Source organism: Argopecten irradians, chromosome 10 (genome assembly GCF_041381155.1).
Source record: "Argopecten irradians isolate NY chromosome 10, Ai_NY, whole genome shotgun sequence".
In the NCBI taxonomy this organism is placed as follows: domain Eukaryota; kingdom Metazoa; phylum Mollusca; class Bivalvia; order Pectinida; family Pectinidae; genus Argopecten; species Argopecten irradians.
This window is the reverse complement of record NC_091143.1, coordinates 18,989,314-19,001,497: the sequence shown is the minus strand read 5'-3', so window position 1 is coordinate 19,001,497 and position 12,184 is coordinate 18,989,314. Positions and strand designations below refer to the sequence as shown.

General features: G+C 36.3%; 1 protein-coding gene across 1 annotated transcript; it reads right to left on the bottom strand.

The window, feature by feature from the left end:
- Positions 1 to 568: 568 nt before the first annotated feature.
- On the bottom strand, positions 569 to 12,053 carry LOC138333329 (peptidyl-prolyl cis-trans isomerase B-like). Its single transcript, XM_069281634.1, has 5 exons — positions 11,859 to 12,053; positions 3,061 to 3,177; positions 2,535 to 2,631; positions 1,723 to 1,907; positions 569 to 954 (listed from the first exon to the last, which is right to left on the bottom strand). The coding sequence occupies exons 1-5, from the start codon at positions 11,946 to 11,948 to the stop codon at positions 802 to 804; spliced, it is 642 nt and encodes a 213-aa protein (XP_069137735.1). The 5' UTR covers positions 11,949 to 12,053; the 3' UTR covers positions 569 to 801.
- Positions 12,054 to 12,184: the final 131 nt, after the last annotated feature.

Sequence of the window (12,184 nt, the reverse complement as noted above, 5' to 3'; positions counted from 1 at the left end):
TTTGTGGCCAAATTTGGTTACAATCCATGCAGAACTCTATAACTCGTAGCGATTTAAAGAATTTGCCTCTATTTCCCCTATTGGGCCCCACCTCTCCTGCCCCGGGGGTGTCAGAGCCAAAATTTATACAAGTTCTGTTCCCCTTACCACAAGGATGTTTGTGGCCAAATTTGGTTACAATCCATGCAGAACTCTAGGACAACTAGTGATTTATCGTTATGCTTTGCAAGTCTTAAGTACTAAAAACACGGCTACAGTACACTCATTCAATACATCGATACAAGTCAGCGGTAGAGCGGTAGGAGTTTACATACACGCGTCGTTCTCAGTTGGGGTAGCACGGCTGTAATATTTTCACTTTTTTGTTGATCATTAATTTGATCAAGACTATAAATTTGAATCTATGACATTGATAACTTTCAAGATCACAAAATTTGGATTTGTTAAACCTGAACTTTGTTAAAAATTCTTTTAATAAAATTCAGAATTTTTAATCAGCAAAAAATTACCGTCTATTATCCATGGTTATGTCAAGATGTTGCTTCACAAATAAAAAATTCACACTATATACAAAATGTCATTTTATTTACAAAAGTAAATCATTATCAAAACACTACACAGATGATGTAGAAATATTTAAGTATTTCAGGTGTTTTTGGTAATAGATGATAAACATGCAGCCTAAACAATTAAAGTTACTAAATCTTGTAATGCATACATTATAAATTTACCATAACTTTAAAACAAGAACAGCTTAATGGATTTAAAATAAAAATGAATAACTTGGAATTCTTAATCTTTTTATTGTTTGTTTGCACCTTGACTGTCTGCATCTTTCTTTTCTACTGTATAGCTTTCAACATCTTCAACAAGTCCACAGTCAGCTATGATGACTTCTTTTTCTGGCTTATCATTGTTCCCCGTCTTGGTACTTTCAATTTTCCTCACAACATCCTAAAATATAATAAATATATATACAATGTACATTTTTTCATGTGATAGTTTTTGTTTTGTGTTATGGAGAAATAATGAAGCCTGAATAATTTCCTCTGTCAAAAAATTCAAAGAATTAATGATTTCTGGCATCCAGTCTGATGCCAGCTTAAAGGATTTGCGATTTTAATGAAAATTTGCTAAAACACATTCGACACTTGTAACCCAAACATTTTTTAAATGAAAGATGAAAAGTATAATATTAGAACATTTCAAGAAAACAATGTAGGATAATTTTCCTACATGACGTAATTGTCAACTAAAATGATGAGGTGACCCACACATTGAGAATTAACATTTACCGTTTACATTTATTTGCAGTATCAAATAAATGCTGATTCCTTGAAGGAATTTCAAGAAAACAATGTAGGATAATTTTCCTACATGACGTAATTGTCAACTAAAATGATGAGGTGACCCACACATTGAGAATTAACATTTACCGGTAAATATGTTTTTGTTATTACTTGAGGTAATAAGAGAAAGCTAATGACTTTGGCTATCAAATGACCAACCTAATATTAAACTTGCATGTTGAAATTGGGTCAGATGACCTAAACATCGCAAAGGTATCGATTGTGATGTCACTATTTTGTGAGCGAAATTCACATCGTCGTTATGCTCGCAAATACATGATGTCAAAATCAATACCGGTGATGATCGACTAACATAAATAAGATATATCAAAGAAACTTAAGATCTTCCATCAGTCTTTTTTTTGAACCTTACCATTCCTTGATGAATTATTCCAAAAACAACATGTCGCCCATCAAGCCATGGAGTTTTCTTAGTGGTGATGAAAAATTGGGATCCATTCGTGTCCTTCCCAGCATTAGCCATAGACAACCATCCAGAGCCATAGTGCTTGAGCTTGAAGTTCTCATCAGGAAATTTTTCTCCATAAATGCTTTTTCCTGTAATTTTACCACAATGGATATTGAATTAGAAGACAGTTCTAAATCTTTGCTCTCTAGTTACTGATTTTAAAGCAATAAATTCTTTAATAATTAGTCAATATTGATTGTTACTGTACAAAGTTATCTCATAAAAAAACCACTATAATGTAGCTAAGAAACTTCAACAAAAACAATTGAATACTAAAATTACCGTATTTGATCAAATTAGTGCCCCATCCATATAAGTGCTGCTCCCCCTTTTTTTAGGCCTAAATTTCACTTACATCATATTAATGCAGACTGATATTATGAAAACTGTGTAGGTTTCTTTTGATTTCTTGTGAAAATTGTTTTATGGCTTACTCTGTGTAATGATTTTATGAAAGGCTAGACGAACCTTGGTTCTGTTAAGTGCCTCCTCACTTGTTTCAATTTTTGAATTTTTGGGTGCCTATAGGATCAAATATGGTAATATCTGTTTGTTCGAAACTGATTGTAGTGCAATGATATTAATCAATTCCCACAACACTGTAATAATGGCTGAAGTGTATATCTTGGTTCTACTGTGTCACATGTCTACACTATTTATATGATTTACATGTTACAGATAATATCAGTGTTTTAAAGTGTTATAGAAAGCAATACCCCCAGTGCCATCGCCTCGTGTGAAGTCACCGCCCTGAATCATGAAATCTTTAATGACTCGATGGAATTTGCTTCCTTTGTATCCAAAGGATTCTCCCTATGAAAAAAAAGAAACATACAAATTAGAAGAAACATAATCTTTAATCTCAGTGTTCCTTTATAAAAAGGGGAAGTAACTCTAGTTTAGAAAGTATGATATAAATATCCTCAAAATGCTACCAGCCTACAGTAGATCATGAATATATTAAGGTATAAACTTATTGTTGCTATTGGTGATATTGCATAAATTTCACGTATTTTGCGAATGATTAGAAATCACAAAAATAAGATTAATTGATTGCCTCCAAACTTTTCTTGAATACACGAAAATTTGTCGCCGCAGAAATAAGTTGGTTAACAGCAATATTATAGATAGGGAAAAAAGGAAGTTAGGCCGAGCAACAATTATCCATAATTGGCAGCTGACATGAATGGTTAACAATTACAATAATTGAACTTGAAGACAACAGATCACACATTTACTTACCTTTGTACCCATTGCCAGTTGCTTGAAGTTTTCTGCAGTTTTTGGTACAGTTTTACCAAATAAACCAATAACAATTCTTCCAACATCTTCATTTCCAATTTTTATGTCAAAGAATACCTGCCAAAATAAACATGTACAGTTGACAATGATATTGAAAATATAACAATAAAACAAGAATTTCATGGAAATGGATAGTGCCTGCATGGACAGCATTTTAAAATATTACAAAGAAATATTTCAATAACAAGTATTGTGAAAAGTTAGCTAAGAGAAAAAAAATTTCCACAGAAACAGTTCCACAATTTCCTTTTTGAACCTTTACCCGTTAAGGAAATTAATATCAAGCATCCCGTCTGTTATAACTTAAAATCAAGCATCCCGTCTGTTATAACTAAAATCAGCCAAAGAGAATCTCATGTATTTTATGACACTCACAGAAAAGCATTTTTTTTTTCAGTGACAGTAACCTTGCACTTTCACCATTGGACCTGGATGGACATTCTGAACAGGCACTTTCCCTAAGGCAACTGTTCATGACGTTTGTTTGATTCTTCCTGTGGATCTTCTAATTTTTGTTTTGTTCTTCTTAAAGTGAATAGTCGGGCAAGGATGGCTAAAGTCGGTGAAAATGTATCCAGTATAATTTCTTATGAAATGGAAAAATAAAAATCTCTCGTCAAAATCTTTCTGCGTACTAAGAAATTAATTTAAAGTATGGGAATTCTAAAACGTCCTCCCGGCTCACTATGTCCGTGGTTACATTTCCACACAGCCTTGCTTTCAATGCTTTCAACTTTTTTTTACTTTAATGGTCAGAACTGGGAAACTAAGCAGAACTTGACCATTGTATTAATACGTGAGAACTTTTGGAAGGCCAATGAACGCATTTAGACTGGTTTTCTTTGCCCGACTATTCACTTTAAGTGGGGTCATTTTCATTTTCTGTGCTTATAAAAGGGATAAGGGGATCAATGGCATAAACACAAACTCTGTTAGCTATCATCAAACTTAAAATCAGTTGTTGACATATAAGTCACATACACTACATAAAATCAATGTGTATGCATAATCAACCCAGCCAAACTTAATTTTGTTAAACGAAAAAAATGTTATCAAAATAAAATCATTTTCAGTATATCGTTAAACTGATTTAGACTCTTTTTTTGCATATGAACTATCAACTTTTGTTGTCTCGCTTTGTTGTAAGATGACACTTTAGGAAGCCGTCATGATTGGACGAGTTTTATTTTTAACTCCATAGTAAGCAATATCTAGGCAGTTTAGTTTCTGACTTTTACCAAAATTTACACAATAATGTACTAAGTTACTGTAGTAAGGGTGCAATATTAAAAATTATGACACCCTTTTTTGATAAAAATGTTGTTGAAAAATCAAGCATTTTTCTTTCACCGAATCCTGTATTTGGGCAACTTATTGATTACTCAAAAGGATAACTGTTACTCAAAGCAGGACTGTTACCCGGGCATGTGCTCAACCTGTCAGACAGGTCTTTTTTTCCTGTGAGCTTTAATTCCACTTGCACCATATACATGTAAATGTACATGTTGTGTACCAAATCATGGTAAATGATCCAGATTCTACTTTCAATTTTTGTTTGAAGAAAATAAAAGTTAAAACAATATATAATTTATATAATATTTAAAACAACAATTGAAATTTGAACAAGAGGCCCAAAGGGCCTGTATTGCTCACCTGGTTTGTAATGCCAAGTAATGTTCTGAATACAGGTTCATTGTTTCTTTTCTGAAGAAATTTGAATATTTACCTCTAAATCCCCTATTGGGCCCCACCCCTCCTGCCCTAGGGGGTCAGAGCCAAAATTTACACAAGTTCTGTTCCCCTTCCCCCAAGGATGTTTGTGGCCAAATTTGGTCACAATCCAAGCAGAACTCTAGGACAAGTAGCGATTTACAGGATTTACCTCTATTTCCCCTATTGGGCCCCGCCTCTCCTGCCCCCGGGGGGTCAGAGCCAAAATTTGTACAAACTCTGTTCTTATTCCCCACAGGGTGTTTCTGGCCAAATTTGGTTACATTCCATGCAGAACTTTTTGACTAGTAGCGATTTAAAGGATTTACCTCTATTTCCCCTATTGGGCCCCACCCCTCCTGCCCCGGGGGGTCAGAGCCAAAATTTATACAAGTTCTGTTCCCCTTCCCCCAAGGATGTTTGTGGCCAAATTTGGTTACATTCCATGCAGAACTCTATGACAAGTAGCAATTTAAAGGATTTACCTATATTTTCCCTATTGGGCCCCGCCCCTCCTGCCCCCAGGGGGTCAATGCCAAATTTTATACAAGTTCTGTTCCCCTTCCTCCAAGGATGTTTCTGGCCAAATTTGGTTACATTCCATGCAGAACTCTATGACTAGTAGCGATTTAATGATTTACCTCTATTTCCCCTATGGCCCCACTCTCTGCTCCGGGGGTCAGAGCCAAAATTGTACAAACTCTGTTCTTATTCCCACAGGGTGTTTCTGGCCAAATTTGGTTACATTCCATGCAGAACTTTTTGACTAGTAGCGATTTAAAGGATTTACCTCTATTTCCCCTATTGGGCCCCGCCCCTCCTGCCCCCGGGGGGTCAGAGCCAAAATTTATACAAGTTCTGTTCCCCTTCCCCCAAGGATGTTTGTGGCCAAATTTGGTTACAATCCATGCAGAACTCTATGACAAGTAGCGATTTATAGGATTTACCTCTATTTCCCCTATTGGGCCCCGCCCCTCCTGCCCCCAGGGGGTCAGAGCCAAAATTTATACAAGTTCTGTTCCCCTTCCCCCAAGGATGTTTGTGGCCAAATTTGGTTACAATCCATGCAGAACTCTATGACTAGTAGCGATTTATATGATTTACCTCTATTTCCCCTATTGGGCCCCGCCCCTCCTGCCCCCGGGGGTCAGAGCCAAAATTTATACAAGTTCTGTTCCCCTTCCAACAAGGATGTTTGTGGCCAAATTTGGTTACAATCCATGCAGAACTCTATGACTAGTAGCGATTTATAGGATTTACCTCTATTTCCCCTATTGGGCCCCGCCCTTCCTGTCCCCGGGGGGTAAGAGCCAAAATTTATACAAGTTCTGTTCCCCTTCCCCAAAGGATGTTTGTGGCCAAATTTGGTTACAATCCATGCAGAACTCTAGGACTAGTAGTGATTTATAGGATTTACCTCTATTTCCCCTATTGGGCCCCGCCCCTCCTGCCCCCGGGGGGTCAGAGCCAAAATTTATACAAGTTCTGTTCCCCTTCCTCCAAGGATGTTTATGGCCAAATTTGGTTACAATCCATGCAGAACTCTATGACTAGTAGCGATTTAAAGGATTTACTTCTATTTCCCCTATTGGGCCCCGCCCCTCCTGCCCCCGGGGGGTCAGAGCCAAAATTTATACAAGTTCTGTTCCCCTTCCCCCAAGGATGTTTGTGGCCAAATTTGGTTACATTCCATGCAGAACTCTAGGACTAGTAGCGATTTAAAGGAAATGTTGACAGAAGGACGGACGGACGGACGGACGACGCGCTATGACGTATGCTCACCGGCCCTTCGGGCCAGGTGATCTCATAAAAAAAATGTCATCAGGCACAATTCATTTCTTCACTGGTAAAAGACTAAGCACAGAACAAGTAGCATAGGCCTACTTGTCGACACGCACATGGACTTGGCCATGGACTGACTTACAGTTGGTAGTAGACTAAAGGTTACACATTGTGCACACGGTGTGAACTACGAGTGGACACAGAGTGCACGAGGTTTAGACTACAGGTAGACATGGAGTGCACGAGGTTTAGACTACAGGTAGACACAGAGTGCACAAGATTTAGACTACAGGTAGACATGGAGTGCACTACGTGTGAACACGGTGTCCACTACAGGTGGACATCGTGTCCAGGTAAAATGTCCACTACATCCAGACCACAGACAGACTAGATGATGTGCCACAGAGATATGAGAAAAAATGTATTTATTCTGCAGTCTATATGGACTTTGACAGATAGAAATATTTATTGAGATCAGAAACATAATATTTATCGCAACATAAAAATTGCCGTTAATTACTGGAAATCATTCGTACTGTAATGTTTATTTGAATAGATACATATAAAGTAAAATGTATCAATACATATTATCATACAATTTAATTTATAAATAAGGACGTTTATTAGAAGTTATAAAAGCAAATTAATTGCGTTGCAAATTAACTGCGTACGGTAAACCACGTTCTGGTTATGTCTCATCAATGAATAGTTCAAGTCCGCATTTTCCCAGGAAAAAATATTTTTCTTAGCTAGTGATATGTAGTTTAAAGATGAAATTCTTTTTCGAATGCATAAAGTGATGAACCTTGCGTGAAGTAAGATTTTCAGTGTAAGCAAATCGTCGCCAAAGAGATATTTTGATCGGCAAAATATTTTGATTAAAAAGAATATATTGATGGGCATAATAAAAGCAAGGACATATAAACATAAACAAATTAAATTCTTCATAAAATGTTTAACTATGTATGTATGGAATATAGTTTTCTAAACGACAAGGTGCGTGAAATAGTTTTAATCCTGTCAAATGTATAATACGTATACATTTATTTGATACATGGAACCTGGTTCGTTGCAAAGTATTGGAAAAATGAGAAATCGTCCATTGACGTTAAAAATCGGCATTAGAAACTACATTTTATTGTGTCAACCGATTGAGGAACCTGTAAGCACTGGCTTAAGAAAGCAAAAATTTAGCATCAGGCATGTGGCTGCCCGTGAGCATCAACACTGTTCAAAGGACCGATCGCTAAAATGTAGGTCACATGCCTGTTAACAAATCAAACAGATAGAATCAAAATAAATCCAACTTCTACCCATTTAAACTGTAGATTCATAGTTATTGATTAAATTCTGAATTTGTCACAATTATTTTAATTCTAGAAACCTTGATAATTTGACAATATCCTATTCTGACCTTCTTTTACAAACCGTGTGAGTTACGTGATAACAATGTATGATCCATACATGTATTATACTCAGTACACTTAAAATTTGCCTGCTCGAAAGGTAAACCCCTAGGCTAGGACTGCAGTTGCCATGGTCACTTGGACTTCATACTGTTCCATCAACCACACCACGGGTATGATAATCTAAATTACCTAACATTGGTCATAGTGGGGTCAGGGGCCTGGGGCCTTCTTTGGGCACCCTTCAATATGTTCAGTCAAGTGTATCAAGTACTAACAACACCTGTATATATGTAGTACCTTATCCCAACCCCAGGGGGTTCATTTATAGCATGCTGTACCTAGGTGGCAGCCTCTTTACATACATACATTGTACTCATCACACAAATAGTAGTTATATAACAATGCTAGTCAATAGGGATATGTGTTTTAACTGGTAGTGCATTTTAATTTATTTGATAATGAAGCTTTATATATTAAAATTAAAAAATAATCTAAATGCCAAGTGTATAATTAACTAAAACATTTATTTCAAGATTATTGGAATATCATATTTCATCCGATATCTTCTCATTGATTTAATTTTTTTTACACTGGCTTTTTACATATATCAGAAACCTGATTATCATGACTATGTATATAAAATACCATATTACAATGTTGAATAAGTACCTAATCTAAATTAATTTTGATTATAATATATACACTACATGTATACATTATTGGTTAATTCAAGGTTGTGACAGACATGCTTGATTTACGCATTGTACAGCTCCCGTCAGCTCCACTTCACGGCTGCCTGTCATGACAATAATTGAGGTGAATTCAGCATCACTTACTATATGTTTTGGCAGCTAGTTTTTACATCATCCCGAATCCCTAATTGATTATAATATATACATGTATTATTGGTAAATTCAAGGTTGTGACAGACATGCTTGATTTACGCATTGTACAGCTCCCATCAGCTCCAATTCATGGCTGCCTGTCATATGACAATAATTGTGACAATATATATGTTTTGGCAGCTAGTTTTTACCTCATCCCAATCCCCAATCTACCCCCCCCCCCCCACACTCGGGAAACGGTGTACATGTTTACCCAGGCTCTACAACAAGCATGTACATGTATCTAATAAGAATGGTACTTATGTGTTTCAAACTCATGAACCTATATGTTTTTTAATCGGTTAAGTATATTTGTTTGTCTTAACAAACTTCCATAGAAACAATTCTAAAATCACATATTATATAAAGATACTGCCCCCATTCTCATAAAGCCGTGCTAACACAGAAGGCAACGATTCTGCCCACTGGCCATCTATCGATGGTCACCTTGAGATACCTGTATAGCTGGATACTGTGGCTTACCTGTATGCTTGACAAGTTATAATTATTGGACCATGACGCAATATACGGTCACGATAACTTGCGGGGTTGGGATCATAAACATATTGTGTGTACCGGTAATTAAGAATCAAAACAAGCTGAATTGGGTACTTGTAGGTAGACTAGCCACCAATTAGTGGAGGACGTCATATAGTTTGAAGTGGATTTAATTCTGCATGATCTTTTAAAGATGTTCAATTTTTAATAAAGAATATGTAATTAAGCTATTTTTACGTACAATACTTTTAGAACTTAAAATAGCAAGAAAAATATTATAAAAGTGTATATATTTTAATGAAAGACGATCTACAAGGGTATCGCTAGACAACTGATTGACAGGCACCAAACCTTTTTATCTAAAAGCTATGTATTACAAGGTATATGATTGTATTACTGATAGCTTATCATAAAAAAAGTGTCTCAAAAGCACATTAGGACTGGTTTTTGCTGCAATTTAACTGTTTTTGACTTGTGAAAATGCTTGTATTTACTATTTCATGTAAATGATATATATACAGGGGCGTAGGAAGCGGGGGGGGCAGTTGCCCCCCCATTCCCCAGGACGGGGGGGCAAACATGTCTTTTTGCCACCTCATTTTCGCTGACTGAAATTTTCTAAAAATGCTTATTTGAAAGAAAAAAGGGTCCTCCTGCACATTTTTCGTACTTCATTCTAGAAAATTTTCCGCTGCGCGGCGCATTTCCTAAAACGTTCAAGCACATAATGTTAAACCTAAAATAGTAAAAATTCAATACACACAAACTACACTAAAAATGTCCATCAAGGGATTCTATGTACTATTTAAAAAAATGTCTCTTAAAAGATCAATTTGTTTATATGTCTTAGCGAGACAATTAATTCATTTTTTTATGTTACACAACAATGTGCCGATGGTGTGAAGCTGGTATATTCAGATCGAGTAGGGTTGCATAATGTTATGACGACACAATTATCATTTCTAAATACAGGTAGCTTTAAATCGAAAAATTACCACGTTAAGAACGCTTTATAATCATTAAACTTTATCGTAAAACTCATCTCAGCCATTCTAAATCGTAATTTTTTTTCCCGGGAGAGACCCATGGACCCCCCTAACACCAAATTCTCGCGCCTTTGAGCGCTCGCAAATTCATCAAAATGCAATGTAAAACTCATCTAAGCCATTCTTAATCGTAATTTTTTCACGGGGGAGACCCCGGGACCCCCCAAACACCAAAATCTCGCGCTTTCGGGCGATCGCAAAATCATCAAAATACATACCCTCAGACCCCTAATAAAACACCAAAAGCTCGCGCCTTCGGCGCTCACACGCTAATTTGGCCAATTTGCGTATTCGTTAATTTCCTTTTAGCCACCCCACTGTCTATAAATGTGTACAGGGATTAAATTTAGTGATATATGAAAAATGTACATAAAGCATATATTATATGGTGGGGAGTTAATCTCCTCCTGTAGGTGTGGCGGGGGGGGGGGGGGGGGGGGGGTTACAAAATATTGAGGACCCCCCCCCCCCCCCCCCCAGCGCCATGACGTTTCATCTTCCTACGCCACTGATATATATATTTAATGCAATTTACCCTTAAAACATTTACTTTTTAAAACGTAAGATAGACAATTTAAGATATGAAATGGAAACTACTGATATAAAATTAAATAGACATATACTTAATGAATATAAATTAATCTTTATTACTTTTGCAGTGAAAAGATTTTATTCATGTATACTAAAAAATATCGTATTATATAGTTATGTATATTGTACATTAAATTGTAGATGTTGTAATTAAAAAAAATAAACACTTAAAGATGCTCCACCGCCGACAGAGCATAAATGATATATATCATTTGAACAATAATTGGTGATTAATCGTGTACATATATACATAATTAACACAAAAAATAACACAAAACAATTTATTTCGCCTTTGGTGCATGCGCAATCATTACTTCATTTTATATAAGATATAGTGCCACGAAATTTTTCGGGATGCAATAAATTATTTTTCATATTCTTAATTTGATGTAAAATAAGAAGCTCAAACTTTTCAATGGTGGTAATGGTGTAAAATAAGTAACTTTTGTAACTGAAGAAAAATACAAAATCGTCTGCTCCGGTTTTTGATAGTGAAAAAATACTATTCGTCAGCGGTGGAGCATCTTTAAAAATTATAATTATGTATTATTTCAAATGGAAGAACTTATTCTTCCCCGATCACTTCCTGTAACACATCACCTTGTCTGTCTAGGTCTCAATGTACCTGGACACGATACCGTGTTCACACGTAGTGCACTCCGTGTCTACCTGTAGTCTAAATCTTGTGCACTCCGTGTCTACCTGTAGTCTAAACCTCGTGCACTCCGTGTCTACCTGTAGTCTAAACCTCGTGCACTCCGTGTGCACAAGGGTGTAACCTTTAGACTACTACAAACTGTAGTTTATAATTTACTTACAAAATCCGTTATTTTAGGTCCCTTCGGAGCAGCTGACAAAAAAGCTGGTAAAAGGAACAAGAGGAGACATCCTATTCCTACAACCGCCATTATTACAAATTTTCTGCGACGAAAAACGGCAAAAATTTCCCTGGGCGTCAGTTTGTCAACTTAGCCGGCCACTTCCTATATACCGGAAGTGTGGTGGCAAACAATGGCCTAGTGACATGTACGATTTTGATTGGTTGGTTAAAATCTTAACCAACCGAACTTTCACACGAGTTCAGGCCCTTTGAACCAAAGCTAATTAAACGTTGACAAATTTAGAAGGATACATATCTTGGTAC

Excerpts from the sequence above, each read along its gene's own strand:
- LOC138333329 (XM_069281634.1), bottom strand. The coding sequence starts at position 11,948 with ATGGCGGTTGTAGGAATAGGATGTCTCCTCTTGTTCCTTTTACCAGCT. Across the intron at positions 2,632-3,060 it reads AACTGGCAATGGGTACAAAG|GGAGAATCCTTTGGATACAA; the intron begins GTAAGTAAATGT and ends TTTTTTTCATAG. Across the intron at positions 1,908-2,534 it reads ACGAGGCGATGGCACTGGGG|GAAAAAGCATTTATGGAGAA; the intron begins GTATTGCTTTCT and ends GTAAAATTACAG.